Raw genomic sequence first — 20,275 nt, forward strand, 5'->3', positions numbered from 1 at the left:
GCAGCTGGCTGACCAATGGGCAGCCAGAAAATGGCAGCAGCAGGGCAGGCAGCACAAAAGAAGAATATGGGGGTGGCGGGCCGGTAAGAAGAGGATGACAGCAGCGGGAAGGCAGGGACAGAAGAAGAAGCGACAGGCAGTCAAAAAAGCGGGGTGGGGGGGAGAAAGTGGCGGTGGCAAACTAGGGGATGTTTTGCACCAGATCAGCTAGTATCAGATATTTTCCCAAATCAATGCTTTAGCAAAATCTGTGGTTTGTGTAACGTTGCAGTGCAGATCATACTTCTGAGCCTGAGAAGATGGAAAGACAGAGAAGATCTGACCAGTTGAAAGAGCAGTTAAAGAGACTGCATGATCAAGATGAATCAGTTGGCCAGCAGATAAAACAGTTTGAACAAGCTATAGATAAATACAAGGAAGATTCTGCTAGACTTAGGTAAGTTTATCCAGATGCAACTCTGGTTGATTATTCAGTTTGTTGATGTCATGAATATTTGTTGAATTTTTATTTTTCCTACTTAATCCACAAATTCCCCTATTTGATCCAAACCTAGAGCCTGCTTGCTGTCCTTTTTTTACAGGGATGGTTCCCCTGATAGGAACATAGTCAGACCATTGGTCCATCTAGCTCAGTATTGTCTACACAGACTGGCAGTGGCTTCTCCAAGGTTGCAGGCAGGAATCTCTCTCAGCCCTGTCTTGGAGATGCCAGGGAGGGAACTTGGAACCTTCTGCTCTTCCCAGAGCAGCTCCATTCCCTGAGATGAATATCTTACAGTGCTCACACATCAAGTTTCCCATTCATGTGCAACCAGGGTGGACCCTGCTTAGCTATGGGGACAAGTCATGCTTGCTACCACAAGACCAGCTCTCCTTTCCTAATATGATATGAGGGAAGTATGCATGTGCTCTTTCCTGGGAAGTTTTGTAGGAGGAGGGGGTCATTTTAGTTCTCTGCTATTTTTCTGCATGCGTGGAAGAACATCACACTTGCCCCTCTCAATTTAAAAAAATGGTTATGGAAGTTTCCTCTAGAGAAGGAAGAATTGCTGATACGTGGTTGCCCGTCATAAATGGTTAATGGCTTTGCAAGTCTGATTTTAACTTTAAAATATTTCTGGACAATATAGTATGTGACACTGTGAATCGAATTGTGTGAGAAAACCCACTTCGAGTGATAGAATTGAATACCGCATTTTTGCATATATACCCTGTCCACAGGAAGAGCCTGCATTTGCCTAGAACTCACAGTTCATTAGCATCATTGCTAAAAGTCAGATGGAAAGCCCACACCCAGCGGCTTTACTGATGAGTTGTCTTCTGCTTGCTACAGAGGGTAGCCAACTCCAGAAGACACACACACCCCCTTTGCCTCAGCTGTGATAGACGGAAGGGCAGTCCAGGGCAAAGGCTGTTGGGAAATGCAATCGGGTGCATTGCTGTCAGGAGACTTTCAGACCTCAACTCCCAGCAGCTCCTGAGGACCAATAGGAGCCGGGCAAGGAAGAGGCAGAATGTGCCCCATTTTTGCTACTTGCCTGCTTGACTGCTGGAAGGATGGGGATGGGAAACTAAGGACTGACCGAGGAGGCGGCAGGTGGGCAATAGGGATGGGAAGCTAAGAATTTCATGCTGGAGCAGCCAGGCCAGGTGCATAGGTGCTGGAGCTGCGAGTCGGATGGGAACAGGACGAGAAGAGTCTGTGTTGCACTATGTAAAAATAACTCTGGATATCCCCCCCTCCCCTTGCTGGAAAGCAAAAATTATATGCCCTGCAGGCTGTATGTGTGAACATACGGTAGTCCTTGTGAATTATATTTTAGTTGTTTGTCTGTTTTAGGAAGGAAGAAGGTGAATTGAAACACAATCTGGATTTCCAGCAACGACAGCTAAAAGAGTTGATGGAGAGTAAAACAAATAGACTGAAAAGATTTGGACCACGTATTCCAGACCTTATTCAAGCAATTGAAAACGCTCATCAGCAGGGACAGTTTAAGTACAAACCAATAGGACCCCTAGGTAACCTATTAAAATTCTATGTGTTAAATAAATTAAATAAATCTTGGCCGGTAAACTAGGGTAATGGATTGGAAAATATTAATATTTTGCAAATGAAACCTGATATAGCAAACTTAATATTTGTATGTCTTCATTTGTGTCCATGGAGTTTGTGCTGATTAAAATTATGCTCTCTTGGCCCTCAAAAATTGTGTCCTTGACACTGGAAAAGGGCCAAAGTACATATTGCTTTAAGCACATGCCATGCAGCTGCGTGCTTGCTTGTTCTTTGTTAAATTGCATGTGTGGGGTGGGGAGCAATCCACATCTAGACTGTGGCAGGAACAAATAGTCAAAGTCTACCCTCCAGCCCAATCTAGATTGAAGCCTCACTATTTCACAGATAATATACTAGCACACAGCTGCATAGTATTTACTTAAAATACCATCTAGCTTGAGCCCCTAAATTTCCTATGTAAAAAAGATACAGGGGAGATTAGTGTATGCTTTCTATGTAATTAGAAAAGGATGGTACATGGAGATAACCTGAAAGTAATTCACAGACCAAACAAGTAATATGGCATGTGTTGGGTTTGGTTTTGTTTTTGGTAAGGATTGGCTTCTCTGCTGGTGTAGGAGGTCACCCATTGTGGGTTATCCCCATGCACATGCTCCAAGAGGCAGTAGGATTAAAATTTGAAGAAACCTCAAATAGACCCTTTGTGGGTGGTTTCTTCTAGTTCTATTGAACAGCTCAAACTCAGGAAAAAAAAATCAGCCCCAACACGAGACAACATATGTACCAACCAGAGAGCTGAAGGGGGCCAAAAGGAACAAATGGAAAGCCAAACAATCAGAGAGAGGATCTGGGGGTCGGGGGGTGGAGATCATGTCCCACCTGCTGCCTGTCGCTTGCTCCCCTGGCATTCTCATCCCCTTCCACTGCAGAGGAATGAGCATTTCACCATTCCACTGCAGAGGAACGAGGAACACCAGCAAGAAGAAACCTTCATGGTGAGTACCAACATTCCTTTCTTGTCTAATGTTATGAGGTGGCTTTCCTAATTTAGCCTTGCAGGGAGGGAGCTTGCAGACTGGTCGTAGCATTAGTTTTGCAATTTCATTCATTTGGGGAGATCAAATATACTAGAAAAGGAAGATGCCTTCTGTGTTGTAAGAAGAGGAATTCAAAGCTCTGCAATGTTCAGTATAACTGATACCACAATTGGAAGAGTTTACATAGTTTGACACTGTACACTATTTCTTGCATTTAGGTGCTTTTATTCATCTGAAAGATGCTGAACTTGCTCTGGCTGTTGAGGCATGTTTAAAAAGCCTTGTTCAAGCATTTTGGTGTGATAATCATAGTGATGAAAGAGTGTTGCAGGTATTAATGTCAAAATTCTGTGCTGGTGGTCGTCCTCAAATAATCGTCAATGCTTTTCAGAATCATGTTTATGATGTAAGCCAAAGGTGAGCACTAACTTTGATATGGAACCTAATTTGCATGTCTGTAAAAAAATCTTTTTAAGTGGACTGTTGCACTATAGTTAAAATGTGTAGATGCTTCAGTGCCAGCTTTTAATTAGGCTGAGCCAAAATACCTTCCTCAGTTTCTCCACCAGTTTTGCATGTTGGGAAGACAGGGAAGCATTTCAGCAATTCTGGGCTCTGTAAAATGGAGTGGCCGGCAGTGTTCTCTCTAATTTTTTTCATCTGTGTGCGGAATGAGTTTTATTCTTGGCAGCAGTATCAAGGCAGTGTGTGCACATGTGAATTTAGAGTGGGGCTTTCCTGATTCAGCCTGAACGGGATCTAAAATTGACTGAGCGGACATCCAAATAAGTGTGAGCATGCGCACACCCCTTATAGGGAACGCTGGTGGCCAGTGGCAAATTTGCCAGTGATGGCAGCTTATTTGCATTTGTATCACGCTCCTTCCTCCAAGGAGCTAAGGGGCAGATTGTGCTCCTGGCAACTTTTAACAGCTGACAGCTGCCATTTGGTCATTTCCAGAAGTCATGAGAGTGAGGAAGCATTGTCTCAATTCTGATTGGACTCATGACAAAGCTATGTTGTTTTTTTAAAGAAAGAAAGAAAAGCTGAGGCTCCTGGGAATCCAGCTGTAGGATCATGAAATGTGATAGCATCAATGTAAACAACTACAACAACAAAAACTAGGGCAAGGTTTTTTCCAAAGGTCCTCCGTTTTTGCCAAAACAGTTCTGTAAACTCTAGTTAATAAGCTTATCTGTATTGTAATTCATAGTCTGACTACAGATGAGGATTGTGGGACTGAATACATTTTTTCCAAATCTGTGAACATAGTTGAATTTCTTAATTCTTTGATAGTCTGTCTTCTAAATATTAAAGAGTAGTAGCTATAACTGCAATATATATATATATATACACACACACACACACACACACTCCCCCCCCCCAGCAATTATTTCTTCTGAGTTCAGTGCAGTTTATTTCAGCGTAAACCCACAAATACTGCTACACTTTTGGAAATCGTTCTCTCTGAGCTGATTGGTTAGAATCCAGTGTTTTACATTAAGTGGCTTCTTGCAAATATGGCAGATGCTCTCAAGTTTATGAAAATGTAAAAATTGAAATATTTTGTAGCTGTGCCTATTTTGTAATGCTGCATATTTCACTGTCACAATTTAAAATGTGCATTATTTCTTTAACTCTTCTTTTAGGGCAGTTGTTTGTAACAACTTCCCATCAGTCTTGAACGCATTAGACATTGATAATGCAGTAGTTGCCAATTGTTTAATTGACATGAGGAACATAGAATCGGTTCTACTGATCAAAGTAAGCATTAACTGTCATACACGGAGCGCATGTAAACCATGTAATTTATCCTTCTGTGACCGTTCAGTTCACCCACTGTTAACTAGAATGTAGATTCTATTGCTGTATTGCCCAGAACTTATTTGCAGTGGCCGAAGTTTCTCATATTAGCTGGCAAGTTATGTTGGAAAGCGAGCATTGGAGGCTGTTATAAAAATTAGACTTGCAGGCTTTTGTGTGTTCTGGTGAGGCAGAGACTGAGGCCTACATTAATTTAAAACTGGCTCCCCAGTTGCTGTTACAGCGTCTGTGTGTGCGGGGGAGGGTGTACATGATGAATATCCATGAGAGGAGGGGTTCCTTCTTGAAAGATGGATGTAGACCTGCAAAAAAGGGTATTGGAATGTGCCTACTTGCCTTCAAGCAGCATATTTTAAAGGATAATTGTGGAAGTGGGGTGAAAGGATTGTAATGGTCACGTTAATGTATTATGTTTGAAATTCAAAGATCAAGTTCCTTCTAAAATATTTTCTTGAAAACCCCAAGTAATACAGGACTGAAGAAACTACTTTTTGTGTTCTTTTCCCAAGAATAATAGTGAAGCTCGGGAAGTAATGCAGAGAAACAGGCCTCCAAAAAATTGTAGAGAAGCTTTTACTGCTGATGGTGACCAAGTGTTTGAGCGACGTTATTATTCTTGTGAATATACCAGATCCAGATTCCTCAGCAGAGATGTGGAGGCAGACATAAGGTAAGTATTAATACCATCATTTTCTCCAAGAGAGATGAGAATTGCTGTACTGGTTCAGTTTAGTTCTTCTGTTTTAGTGTTCTAATTGGAAAACATGTTTTGGTGTTAAATGTCTATTGCTTTGTTTCTGAAGTCACTTGAAGAAAGAAGTTGAAATCAAAAAAGGCAATCTATTAAGACTTCAGGAACGAATAACTTGCCTTGGCCATGACATAAGAAATAATGACCGCCTCCTTACTGATCATCTTCATCACCAAAAGAAATTAAAAGTAAGAAATTGTTAGGAAGTACCTGTCACATTGGAAAATAATTCTAATTGGTCAAGTGTATGTTAATATTTTTTACCATACAGTATTACCAATCTTTTTTCCTTTTCTTGGTGTTAAGGCATTTTTGGTTCTAAAAAGCATCAAAATATCCTCTTTTAAACCCTGAAATGCACAAGATGCAAAACCAAAAACATCACCAACAGGTATATATTGTACGATTTGCTGTAGTGATATTGGTGAAATTCTGTAAGTTTTGTTTTCAGAGGAAGTAATTTTGAGAACTCGGGCAATTCTAATTCCAAAAAAGAAACGAACCCTTCCCGTTTAGAGAAATTCACTGGCATCACCTCCCCTTCCAGCACTCCACCTCCTTGAACAACTAGTTTTAATTACAGATCCCCAAGGGTGAGCAGTATTAAGGTGGTGTCTCTTCACTGACCTGTCCTGTGTAATAAGACTTGCATTTGCAATAGTACTGGGAAAAGACGACTTCACCTGTCTGTCCTTCCCTTCTGCACGTGGCAGGAACAGATCTTCTCTTGATGTGTCTTTTTACACTTGAGGTCCATGAAAGGGATGTTGATGCTGCTTCTTCTCACCCTGGGAGACTAATTAGTAAAGGGGAGGGAGGGACTCTTTAAGGATGAGGGCTGGCTGGCAGGGTGTTTTGGGGGAAAGGAGGGTAATTTCCCTGATTTTGGGAGGAGAACAAAACAGATGATTTCTGCATTTCCAAGGCTAGAGCTTGTCCATCACAAGTTTCTTAGCAAAGTTTCAGCACCTAAAACAGGCAGTTTTAAAAATGTGATCATAGAAATGCACACAATTTGGCTCAGCTGTAACTCTCATATACCCTGAACTTCAACATATTATGATGTTGAAAACTTTAATCTATTCTAGATGTTACCCTGTGATACTTAACATGACTGGTGAGGAGCAAAAACAGAATCATGTGGCTGGAAAGTTACCTCATCCAATCACTAGGCTGAATCCACACTATATATTAATCACATCCTCATGTAGTCCTTTCCACTACCATAAGCCGAAGTAACGTTCAAACAAGGGACACAATGAAATTAAAGAAATAGTTTATTAAATAATTCAGAAGGCTCTGAGTGATCTCAGTTTCAAGAGCGAGCTGTAGTTTGGAAAAATGTCTACCCTTACCATATCGATGCTGAGCCTACTTGTATGGAACTACCACTATAATGGGGGCACAGCTACATTTGAACAATGGAGAACAAATGTCCCTGGACCTCTGAGAGAGGCCCTCCCCCCACCAGTTGGGTGACAGTTTGCTCTCTGCTCTCTTCCTTGTGCCTCCCTGAAGAAGGGCGGGGGGAGAGCAGGGACCCTTCTTCACTTTTTGTCCCAGGGCCACTCCAACCTTGCTACACCCCTTGATATAAATAATGCACCAAAGTCTTGTTCAAAGTTATGCCCTGCCCTCTGCATATATGGTGCGGGCTGCAGGCTCTGCCTTATGCTATACACGGATTCAGATATCTACAACTAAGCGTTTCTAGTTATGTGGAGCATTGCATACACATATTCTGGATGTGCATTTGAATACATGTATGATGGGGGAAGCCTGCCTCCATCCTATATGCATTCATTGTATACACAGGACTGGGCATAGTAAATCATCAGACTAATAAATTCTGATTGTTTGAACATAACTTGTGAATGGTGCTCAAGAAATTATAGTAGTCATCTGTAGAGCTCCATCAGACTGATAGCTCTGATTTCTTCTTCGATGCTCAGTCCCCTCCCCCCAGGTGATTTATATAGGTAATTATTGCAAAGCAATAATTTGAAAATAGTTTAGGGCTGCTTATCCATAATAATACAAAATGTTAAATGTCTGTGTTGAAGCGATTTTTGCGGAGGGGCATGAACTTTACTAACAAATAACTTTTTCCCCTCACTGACATTTCAGGTAGATATGAGAAGAATAACTCTAGAAATTACAGATCTTGAGAATGTAGAAGAACACCAATCAGTGGTCATCTCTACATTAGTAAGAATTGTTTTGACATTTCCTAACTTTTATAAATATTTCTGTATCATAATTCTGTGTTACTGAGCTGGTGATGGTGAATAACCTTCATCATGAGAGTCAGTGAGATTTCTGAGAATCTAATGTCACTGGCCAACATCCAGATTAACCCTGCAACAATGTGCCAGGGTTTTCTGTCGTGCAAGGGATGTGCATGATTTTTGCTGATTCTCCTCCTGCAGCTCCCTATGGCTCCCAAAACTGACCCTGTGCCACAGTCCTCAAGCACATATTTTTGGGAGACATAAGTGGCTGCAGAGGGAAGGGAAATTGTAAAAAAAAAAAATCTCCTTCTCCGAGAGATAGGGGTGTGTTTGTGTGTGCCAGAGTACAGTTAAACACTTTTTTAAAAAAAGACTGTAAAATCAGTAAACAGAGACTTGCAATTGTCATTCCCGGTTAAATGGACAGATCTATAGTGTGACCCATTGGACATTCATAAGCCTGGGGCCCCACTGGAATGCTTGCAATCTAAATTCCAGTCCTCCAAGATGTGTCTCTGATGCCACTCTGTGCTTGGAGACAGACCTGATCAAAGTGGAGGCCAGGTTGTGGGAGGCCATTCTCAGCTATTGGCTCAGACTATCCTTTCACCTCGTTGGTCTTGCTCCCTTAACCTTATCCTTTCACCAATCTAAATGGAAATTGTTAGTTGAGACAAAAATAGCGCCCTTGGGCCTTTCCCCCTTGATTCTACCTAATATGGGCTGTGATCAGGCCAAAATTTCTATCAAACGGTGTATAATGGATATAGAGTGCCAAACTGATTTAAGCAGGGTCCCGAATTTTCTCATTAGTGAAAAACATGTGTTACATATTCACCCTCCCTGGCTTCATATCTTACTCAATTGGAAGTCCCAAAGCATAGGACGACATTCACCTTGGAATGTTGTCATGCCTTCCCCTCAGCTGTGCTTGAAGGCCGTTTCAAAAAGATCCCACTGACAGAGCGACAATGCCCCTGCGGCTCTGGGCAGATTGAAACAATTGAGCATGTCCTACTTCACTGTTTGTATTACATAGACATCCACTCTTCCTTTATCCACCCATTGCTATGCAAGTACCCAGGACGTTCGAGCCATATCTGTATCTCTATGCTGCTTTGACTCTAAGCCCACTATTACATACAGTTTTGCCAGCTTCTTTGCAGCAGCGTCCAAAATCCATCGGATGCTGGTAAGCAGTAGGTCCAAGCAGCCCTATGCTGATCTTCTGCTGCCTCCTGCATGCTACAATGCGCTCATCCAACACAGCACACCATTCGAAAGACTTATGCTCCTCCCACTTTTTGTACTATAGCTTTGCGCATTTTATATATAGTTATATAATCTTGCTGTATTTATCACTTAGGCTTTTATGCAATTACGCCTCTTTGTTTGTTTGTTTGTTTGTTTGTTTGTTTGTTTGTTTGTTTGTTTGTTTGAAACATTTAATATACTGCCCACTCCAAAGACTCTGGGTGGTGCACAAAAACATGCAAACAAGGCAACAATAAAAATTACATTGTAAATTTAAAACTAAAGTAACTAACAAAAAACAAATGAAGTAAGCTACAGGGCAAAAGCCTGGTGAAAAAGAAAAGACTTCAATAGAGATTTGAAGATCAGTAAGGAATGGGCTAGACGAATCTGAAGGGGAAGAGAATTCCAAAGAAGTGGGGCAGCCACTTTTATCCCTTTTTATCCTTTTTTACCTTTATGTCTTATATGCTTTTTTATGCTATTTTATGCATTTAAATGCTTTTTAATGTTTCCATAGTCCCTTTAATATATAATTACACATTACACTTTGCACTGTGTAATAATCCCCTGTATTTTATGCTGGTCTATGACTGTAATGAAGATGATTGCTCATAAGCATGGGTTCTGTCCTTGTGCAGGACCTCATGAATTTGCATGTCCTTCTCTTGCCAAACCTTAAAAAGCCGGGCACTTACCCAGGGCAGCTCTGTACGAGCAACTGCTTTGCCCCCCAATGACGATGCCAGAATCTCCACAGTCACTGTTGTCGGTATCAACATCAGTGTTGAAACCTTCTAAATCATAGATTTCAAGTGGAGCTTTGACATTAGGGGAGTATATATTCGAATGCCTAGTGGAGGTCTCAAAAGATTCTGCCTCGGGGAATCACCATAGGAAACATAAGAAAAAGAAGAGGTCCTCGGAGAGGAACTACTTTCAGAATCAACATCAAAGAAATGGAAACCCCTCGAGTCGCTGGATGCCTCCGCATTGAAGTTGACTCTTCGAACACTGTCCTCGTCAGAGGTTCAAACACCTGTGGTGCAGGCATCCCTGCTGTCAGATGTTGAAACAGACATCAACATTGACTTTATTGTTGAAGGAATCAGCTGCTGTGGCCAGATTGCCAGCAACTTCTCTGTCAACATCAAAGTGGACATCGACCTTGGTGTCGAGAGAGCAAGCTTCAGACCTCGTGCCAACCCTGACAGAGACTGCGTCAAGACACCTATCACCATTGATGGATCTGTCAATATCAAAGGAGGAGAGTCTTATTCACAAATATGTCCTTCTCTGTCGATGTGGAGGAGGACATTTTAGCAGGAGAGGACATTGGTCTAAATCTATTCCTTGTTTTCTCTGTTAGTTTCTACTGAAAGCACTCCATTGGCTTCATCATTTAGAGGATCTTTAAGTCAAGGCCTGGATATGGAGAACGATGTTGAGGAGGATGTCATTCCTGTTCCTATGACGACAACTCTGTTTTCAGCTAGACATTACTCTCTACTCAGCATTTTGGTCATTCCTCTGCATCGAGTGATTTATACAGTGCTTACATCTCTGCAGCTGTTCTGGTTACTGGAATTCACCTGCATGGCTGGGCTGTTCTCACCACCACAGCTGCAGTGGAAAGCCAACTAGGGTCCAGTAATATCATTGCACTGTGCCACCAGGCTTACCATATGACTATGATGATGACTGTCTGTGGAAAAACACAGGTCTGCTTCCTTAGAGAGAATGGGAGATGGTAGGAGTGACCAGCTTCGGTCAGTGAAAGTGGCACAGCTCCATCTGCACTCCTGGGGCAAAAGGGAGAAACTCTGTTTAAAATCCCTCTGCAGCTGCAGGTCCCTATTTTTCCTTAAAGTCTCTGACTACATCAACTGCTGTTTCACAGAGTTCTACTACACCTGCTAAGGATGTGCTGGTGGTCCCTGAGGAGACCAGCCGTGTGCAGGGTATGTGTGCTTCACATAAATCTACTCAGGCAATTTAAGAAGAGGAGAAACCCTCCTCTGAAGAGGATTATATGTTTTCCTCTGCTTCCGATGTTGAGTCGGCAGCAACTGAACACCCTTCTGACCTGTCTCCGGATGAAAATGTACTATCTGGGCCTTCAATCTCCCATGCAGAGGAGTTGAATGCGTATCACATGCAGGTGTCGGAGATGGCTAAAGTTTTAGGTCTAGAGTTTAAAAAGCAGACCTCAGAAATTAAATACCCTTTTTGACTTTATGGCAGCATCTCACTCTGCATAACCAGTTGCTCTATCTATTCTCTGCCATTAGAAAGGCTGCACAGTCAGCATGGGATGTACTGATTACTGCAACTCCAACCTCTAAGGTTAGGCTTTTACAGGAGGAGGATGACTCTTTCCTTTTGAAACATCCCATGCCGACTCGTTAGTGATAGACTATGCAACTTCCAGCAAGTCTGGCCGTCACTACTCTGTGCCAGTAGACAAGGAGGGCTGCAAAATGGATCATATAAGAGCCAACGTGGTGTAGTGGTTAGAGTGCCGGACTAGGACCGGGGAGACCAGAGTTCAAATCCCCATTCAGCCATGGGACTAACTGGGTGACTCTGGGCCAGTCACTCTCTCTCAGCCTAACCTACTTCACAGGGTTGTTGGGAGGAGAAACCTAAGTGTAGTACACCGCTCTGGGCTCCTTGGAGGAAGAGCGGGATATAAAATAATAGATAGATAGATAGATAGATAGATAAAAATAATATGACCAAGTTCCACCATTCAATCTGGGAAAATTTGCACCAGGACATAAAGGGACTATCAGAGAAATTCTGTCAGAAGTTCAAGGATACATTTTGCTAAGTCCACAAATATAACCCATCTTAGCTCAGCAAAGCATTTGGCAGTGGCAGAGTCAGGGTCATTGGCAACTGCTGTTTTGTTGAGAAGACATGAATGACTTTGTTCTGCAAACCTGCAGTTGGATGTGAAGGAGAAAACTGAGGTCCTTCCCTCTGACAGAAAGGGCTTGTTCAGTGAGAAGACTAACAATATGATGGCGACATTTAAAAAATCTAAAGTATACTGTGAAAACATGTACATCTTCTAGTACACAATCATTCATCTTACTATAATCCCTTTAACCACCAGCGATAGTCCTTTAAGCCATTTGAAAGGAAAGATTACAAGAGGCCCTATCTATAGTCAATATTGGCATAAGAGCTATGGGTCCAAAGGCAAACAGCAGAGCTCCCATAGTAAGCAACAGGAGCCAAGCAAGCAGCATCTTTGGTGGCTTGACTGTTCCACCGATGCCATAGAAACCTCCACTTCTATAAGGCTAGTGCACTATGCACCTGCATGGTGCTGTTGTGCATTGTCACTACCGGTTATGCAATAGAGTTCAAAACTCTCCCTGTTAATGCAGGTATTAAAATATACTCGTGACTCTTACACTAACAGAGGAAGTAGATGTTTTGTTGGGAAAGGGTGTAATTTCCCCTGTATGGTGGATATGTCAGAGATAAGGGTTCTACACTCATTACTTTCTCATCCCAAAGAGAGATGGAGGAATCTGGCGCATAATGGACTTGAGGTGGTTGAATAAATATGTCCATACAAGGAAGTTGGATATGATAACTTTGCAAGGTACCCTACTGCTTCTTTACGAGGAGGAATGGAGGTTGGATTTAAAGGATGCATATTTCCATATAAGCATCCAAAGCAACCACAGAAAGTATTTAAGGTTCACAGTGGGAAGTGCAGTGTACCAATGCAATGTGCTTCCATTCAGCTTATCAGCCACTCCAAGAGTTGTTATGAAATGCATGAGCCACAATTATAGCTCATCTGAAAACAGAAGGTATTACAATATTTCCTTATCTTGATTGGCACCTGGCAGCAGGTGAGGAAAATGAGTTACATTCTCAGATAAAGTATGTCCTGCATCTAATAGAAGTCCTGGGGATCCAGAAGTTGCATCTTGACCCTGTGACAAGGATACAATACATTGGGTCAATTTTGGATACACAGACAAAAAGGGCATACTTACCAAATGAAAGTTACCTGTTGATAAAATATTTGATTCAGGTTTTTGGGACAGGCCAGTACAGCAGACACATCAAATTCAAAGGTTACTGAGGCGTATGGCTCACGCAGTGCCACTATCCAATATGCCCTCCAAAGGGTGCGCTCTTTTCAGCTGTGGTTCCTCTGTGATCTGGATTGTGATCCATTGTATCCATAAGAACTGGGGTTTCTGCGCCTGCGCAGGGACCTCCCGGGCTGACTAGCTAGCTCCTCTTTGCGCCCCGCCCGTCTGCACGTGCCTTGCAGCTTCCGTTAGAATCGACGGTTGGGGCGCCTCTCCTTCAGTTTTCTCTTGACCGCCAAAGCGCTTACACCTCTTGGCTGTTGCTCCTCAATTATTATCAAAAATTTGACTTCGGACTGTTTGACTATTCTCTACTGAGCGGATTAATTGGTTTGACTTCAGAACGAACAACGGACTTGATTTGGGACTCTGATTCTAACTTCGAAGTTTGTACAGGACGGTTTTGACTCGGAACAGCGAACGGACTTGATTACGGACTCTGCTTTGTTTGTTCCTAAGATTGTTTACTGAATTTGACTCGGAACGGCATTTGGACAATGGAAGCTAAGAAGACATTCAAACGGTGTGAAAAGTGTCGAGCAAAGTTGCCTTCGACTGATTATCACGACGCCTGTTTGATGTGCCTAGGAGAGAATCATAACACGGCGGCATGTAAGATATGCTGCTCGTTTTCAAAACAAACTAGACAAAATAGAGCTCTCAGGCTTCGAGCTGCGTTATATGAGGAGGCACTTCGGCCGCCAACTCCTCGTCCGTCGGCGTCGATGAGTTCCGGTTCAACATCGGGAGCTTCGATGTCGAAGGAGTGCGGTGCGTCAAGCTCCCCGGGATTGGGTTCCAGTGGGTCTGCTGATAAGCAGTCTAAAACCACTGTTGACACTCTGTTTAAGAAACCAAAGGAGGTTTCCAAAAAACGGAAGCATAAGGATAGAGATCGTCATGCTTCTGAGAGGGAAGGTCGCCATCGTGAGGAGTCTCGACATCGAACTCCCTCACCGACGGCAGCACAGATTTACGACGTGGACTCGGCTGAGTCCCCTACAGCCTCGACGTCGACACCTCCAGTATCGACGGTCAGGATGGTCTCGGCTTCGACATCGACGTTAGTCTCGACGTCGACACCCAACGCCGACATCGAGATTGGACCAAGGCAGTCTGGGACAGGCGTCGACATTGGAATCGACATCGACGCCGACGTCGATATCGGCGTCGAGGCATTTGCAAGTCTCGGCATCGGAGCCTCCCATAACTGCCCAGGCGGTGTATGCCATTCCTCCGTCGGCGTCCACGGTGCCGGAGCAGATATTGAATGTGAACACTGCTCCTTCGTCGGTGTTGACGGCTTCGACATTGAGGAGGATTCCTCATCTTTTGTCACCGGCATTGACGCCGGCACAGTCCCCCTCGACGCCGAGGACTCCGAGTCTGGCTACACACGGGGACGGACTTAGAGAACTGCTGGAGTCGAGTTCGAGTACACCCTCGGGTGCGACGTTTCGCGGCTTCCTGTCGACAGGCTTAGACGAGGGTCCTGGAGGTGGAGAGCTGGCTGATCTGCCTCATGTTGCCTCACTGACACCAGCAGTGGTCCAGGATCCAAGAACCGATGTCGAGTGCTCTACGATGCTGCAGCCAACTCATTCCTGCGGTTTCCGCCATGGGGTGCCAGATGATTATGCAGAGTTCTTGCGTTGGAAAGCGGCACAGGTAGAAATGCAACCAGTGCAAGGGCTGCGGAATTTTGTGCAGGCTGGACAACTGGCTCAGCCGCTGCTGCAGTCAGAGCATGCAGACCATCAGGGGCCGTCTGTGAACTTGCCTATACAAACACCATTGGTGCAAGTTCAAACCTACCTTCCAGAGAATTCACAATTACCTGTGGTCCAGACGAGGATGCCAAAAAAAAAAAACCTGCTGGGAAAAGAAAGAGGAAAGCAACACCTCCTCCTTCTGAACCATCATCTTCACCCTCTGATGACAGTGAGGACGATGAGTCGGGACCGGCCTCTGACAGAGATGATATCAGTCGTAGGTCTGACCCCCCTTCGGATGTGCCACCAAAACTATCCACCTCGCCAACTGAGGAATTGAAAGCTTACCATATCCTCATAAGGGACATCGCTGAAGCCCTGGGCATGGACGTAAGCTCTCCGGATGCGGACGTTGCTGACCCGGTCTATAATATGATGAAGCGGTCTAAGACTTCGCATCCTGTTGCCCTCACCATGATTCCTGGGATAGACAAGGCTGCGAAGGTGGCATGGGACTCAGTGGGGGTCGGGGCTCCAACTTCCAAGCGCATTGAAAATTTGTATAGGGTGACTGAAGGAGAGAACTCTTACCTGTTACGTCATCCTATACCGAACTCCTTGGTTGTCAGTTGCGCTTCATCCACCAAGAGTGGACACCGTCATTCCACGCCTGCTGACAAAGAGGGGAGGAAAATGGACGTTATGGGTCGAAAGATCTATAGCACCTCCAGTTTAGCAATTCGTATTGCTAATTATGCGGCGTGTATGGCACGCTATAACCATTTACTTTGGGATGCGCTCTTACAGGATTCATCCTCTTTGTCTCCGGAGGACTTCCAATGGAGATTTAATGATGTGTACGAAAGAACAACGGCAATAACGCGCCAACAACTGAGCGCATTCAAACACTTGTCGGAGACGGAATCGAGAGCAATGGTGACGGCAGTGAGCTTGCGCAGGCATGCGTGGCTTCGCTCAGCAACCCTGCAGACAGACATGAAGGAGAAAGTCGAGTCCTTGCCATTTGACGGCAAAGGTTTATTCCATGAGGACACGGACACGTCAATGGAGACGTTGAAAAAATCTAAATTCACTGCCCGCACCTTTATGGTGCCTTCGAGCGGTTCCAGCTCAACTGCAAGGAGCCGCACTTATTATCAGAGAAAGAGTGATCGGTATCGGGACCGCAAAGAATACCGAAAACAATTCAGACCTTACCAACGCGGTAAGGGCTTTAACCAAAAACAAAAAGGAAAGACAGCTCGTCAAGGCGACAAGGACGCTTCCAGCAAGAGCTTTTGACGGGACTGTTCGTCCACTGCATCAGTTTTGCAGCAGCCAATTAAGTCCAACGCTACAATCCAGGACCCACTACATCGGCCCTGTAGTTGCCAGGATCAACATCAAACTGGCAAGCCGTGCGCCAGCATGGCACAACATAACATCCGACCGGTGGGTACTAAGAATAGTGCAGACTGGATATGCGTTGGAGTTCGAGACAAGGCCTCCCTTCTCTGGACTGGTCTATACACCAGCCACGGAGGTGTTGCGGGAGGAGGTCAAGGTGCTGCTGGAGAAACAGGCGATCACGCGGGTGCAATGGGCGAACAGACTGACCGGCTACTATTCCCGGTATTTTCAGATACCAAAGAGAGACGGTGGAATAAGAGCCATAATGGACCTGAGGGGGCTCAACCTCTTCATTCTGACCAGGAAATTCAGGATGGTGACGCTGCAGGGAATTCTGCCTCTGCTGGTGAACGAACAGTGGGCAGTTACTCTGGATCTCAAGGACGCTTATTTTCATATCGGGATACAGGAGAGTCATCGCAAGTTCCTCCGGTTTACAGTGGGGGCACAGATCTATCAATATGTGGTGCTTCCATTTGGACTTTCTACTGCGCCCAGAGTGTTCACAAAGGTGATGGCGGTGGTTGTAGCCCACCTACGAACTCAGGGCTTGAGGCTGTATCCGTATTTAGACGATTGGCTCGTGGTGAGCCACGACAGGAGTTTACTTACCCGCCAAGTGCAGATGCTGCTAGCCTTATTGGAGTGCCTCGGCATCAATGTGAATTGGAAGAAGTCGAGACTCGAACCCATGACTCGAGTGAACTTCATCGGAGCGGTGCTGGACTTGGAATTGGCCAGGGCGTTCTTACCTGCGGAAAGAATTACCCAAATGCACGAACTCATACGTCACTTTCAGAGGACTCCACGGCAGCCAGCGGTTCGAATCCAGCGGATGTTGGGTTTGATGGCATCATGCACCGCAACGGTGTCACACACGCGCCTCCGCATGCGCACATTGCAGCATTGGTTTCTCCACAACTTCCGACCCAATGTGGATGGCCAGAATATGCACTTGACACTACCACAACATGTCCTCGCCAGCCTGGGGTGGTGGCTAGACATGGACAATTTGGGCAAAGGAGTCGAGTTTGTGTCCAAGGAGCCCACCTCCCGGATAACGACAGATGCCTCGATGGCAGGCTGGGGTGCGCATTGCGCCAGCGTATGCGTGCAGGGGACATGGACCCAGTTGCAGAGACTTCAGCATATAAATTACTTGGAGCTATTGGCTGTGTTTCAGGGCCTAAGGGCATTCGAACCTATGATAAGGGGACGGTCAGTGCAGCTGGAGTTGGACAACACGACGGCGATTGCCTACCTCAACCATCAAGGGGGGACAGTGTCACTGTCTCTTTGCCTACTTGCGAGAAAAATATGGGACTGGTGCATTCAACATTCAATTCACCCAGTGGCAATACATATAAAGGGTGTAGACAACTGCTTGGCCGACAGGCTCAGCAGGGACATCAGTTTCAACCAAAGACACGAGTGGGAAATCAACCCGATGTATCTCGACAGGGTGTTCGAGATCTGGGGGGTGCCATCGATAGACTTATTTGCCACGGTTGCCAACAAAAAGTGTGCCAATTATTGTTCGCGTGCGGGCATAGGCCAGGGATCCCTGGGGGATGCTTTTCAACGGGCCTGGAAGACGGGGCTGTTATATCTTTTCCCCCCGCTGCCGTTAATGGGCCGTGTGGTTGCACAGATATTGCGGGACCAAACGAAATGCATACTTCTGGCCCCATGGTGGCCGCGCCAACCGTGGTTTGCCACACTTCTGGGAATGTCTCATTCAGTGTTCCACAAGTTCCCCAAGGCTCCAAACCTGTTGCAAAGAGAACACGGAAAGGTGTTACACCCCGATGTGCACTCTCTCAAGCTGACCGCTTGGAGAATCAACTATTAAACAACATCTTACTAAACAGTAGGCGTGCGTCGACAAGACGCAGTTATGCCTGCAAGTGGAACCGCTTCAAGAGTTATATGAGGGGGAAGAGTGTCACACCATTGCGTGCGACCCCTCGGGATGTGCTACGTTACCTGACGTCGCTCAAACTGAGTGGATTGGCGAATGTCTCCATTAAGCTGCATTTGGCTGCAATCTCGTCAAAGCACAAGGGATGGGATGGGTCCACGGTTTTCTCCCACCCGGAATGTAAACGTTTCCTGAAAGGTGTTAATAACCTTTACCCTCCTGTGCGCAGCCCAATGGAGCAGTGGAGTCTGTCTTTAGTACTCTCCGCCCTAACGGAGGCACCCTTTGAGCCACTGGCGACTATTCCGCTGAAGTTTCTGACTTTGAAGGTGGCATTCTTGGTAGCCATTACATCGGCTAAGAGAGTGAGCGAGATGACGGCCCTGCGGATGGATAGACCCTACACTCAATTCTATCCACACAAGGTTGTGATGCGTCTCGATCCGAGATTCCTGCCGAAGGTGGTAACAGATTTCCACTTAAATCAAGACATAGTGCTGCCAACTTTTTTCAGTAGTCCGGAGACAGACTTAGAGAAGGCCCTCCACATGTTGGACGTGCGTAGATCACTCCTATACTATTTGGAGAGAACTCATGACTTTAGGAAGAGTAAAAAGCTTTTTCTCTCCTTCCGGGGGCGTAGCAAGGGCCGTCCAATCTCTCGCCAGAGACTTGCTCACTGGCTAGTGGAACTGATTTTCCTCGCCTATAAAAGCCAGAAGATAACACCGCCAAAGACGGTTCGGGCTCACTCTACTAGGGCCTACGCAACGTCTGCGGCACATCTGTCAGGCATTAAAATGGCAGATGTCTGCCTGGCGGCGACATGGTCATCGCATCTACCATTCGTAAAGCATTATGCTCTGGATCTGCGGATGGCTAGGGAGGCGAATTTTGGAAGATCAGTGTTGAAACGTGTGTTGGCATAGCTGGGGGTCATCTGCACCCGCCTCCTTATGGGGTAGCTTGCTAAACACCCAGTTCTTATGGATACAATGGATCACAATCCAGATAAACAGGTTGCTTACCTGTAACTTATGATCTGGATGTGATCCGTTGTATTCATAAGTCCCTCCCAGCTGTCCCCGCTGCAGAATGCCTGGACTAGGGGATGCTGGTGTGCGGATTGTCATTTATATGGCGGTCTGCGAGAAATCTGAAGGAGAGGCGCCCCAACCGTCGATTCTAACGGAAGCTGCAAGGCACGTGCAGACGGGCGGGGCGCAAAGAGGAGCTAGCTAGTCAGCCCGGGAGGTCCCTGCGCAGGCGCAGAAACCCCAGTTCTTATGAATACAACGGATCACATCCAGATCATAAGTTACAGGTAAGCAACCTGTTTTTTTCAGACCCAGTCTTGACAGTCAACAGATTAACCTGCGTATCCCTGCATCAGTCCTGCACTCCCTGTGGCAGTGGACTCTGGACAGAAACTTGCTGAAGGAGGTTCCATTCAAGTTTCCAACTCCTACTGTTAGGATTACAACCTCATCATCTAACAGTCCAACTGTCTCCCTGGCAGGTTTTCTGCTTCTGATGTATTTAAAGAAGTTTTTGTTATTCCCATTGATCCTTTTTGCTAAATGTTCCTCAGACTCTTCTCACATCCTAGCATTTCTTCTGCCAGAGTTTTTCCTTTCTGGTCTCTTTATTTGGGCAGGCCTTCCAATTTCTGACAGAGGTTTTGTACCCCTTATAGCTTCCTTGACTTTACTTGTTAGCCATGGTGGTATCCTTCTGGACTTGGGGATAACTTTCCTCCTTTTTGGTATACATTCTAACTGTGCTTCTAGTATTGTGGTTTTAAGTATACTCCATGCATTCTGGCATGAAGTGACTCTCATGATTTTCCCTTTCATTTTTCTTTTCACCAAACTCCTCATTTTAGAGAAGTTTCCTCTTCTGAAATGCAAAGTGTCTGTGTTAGACTTCTTTATTGATTCTCTCCTCGCATATACTGTATGCTGAATTTGATCACACTGTGGTCACTGTTGTGT

General features: G+C 45.1%; 1 protein-coding gene across 4 annotated transcripts in view; it reads left to right on the forward strand.

The window, feature by feature from the left end:
* The window catches only part of LOC128340339 (structural maintenance of chromosomes protein 6-like), an 81,854-nt gene that overhangs the window by 31,313 nt on the left and 30,266 nt on the right, over positions 1 to 20,275 (forward strand). For all 4 annotated transcript variants that reach the window (XR_008313627.1, XR_008313628.1, XR_008313626.1 and 1 more), the window contains exons 13-19: positions 272 to 436; positions 1,841 to 2,019; positions 3,273 to 3,471; positions 4,704 to 4,818; positions 5,388 to 5,548; positions 5,682 to 5,817; positions 7,757 to 7,837. Coding sequence is in view for 1 of the 4 variants with exons in the window: in XM_053285329.1 (XP_053141304.1) it covers positions 272 to 436; positions 1,841 to 2,019; positions 3,273 to 3,471; positions 4,704 to 4,818; positions 5,388 to 5,548; positions 5,682 to 5,817; positions 7,757 to 7,837 (1,036 nt within the window). In the remaining 3 variants the exon portion in view is untranslated. The remainder of the gene's footprint in view (positions 1 to 271; positions 437 to 1,840; positions 2,020 to 3,272; positions 3,472 to 4,703; positions 4,819 to 5,387; positions 5,549 to 5,681; positions 5,818 to 7,756; positions 7,838 to 20,275) is intronic.

The sequence above is a fragment of the Hemicordylus capensis genome, chromosome 1 (genome assembly GCF_027244095.1).
Source record: "Hemicordylus capensis ecotype Gifberg chromosome 1, rHemCap1.1.pri, whole genome shotgun sequence".
NCBI classification, from domain to species: domain Eukaryota; kingdom Metazoa; phylum Chordata; class Lepidosauria; order Squamata; family Cordylidae; genus Hemicordylus; species Hemicordylus capensis.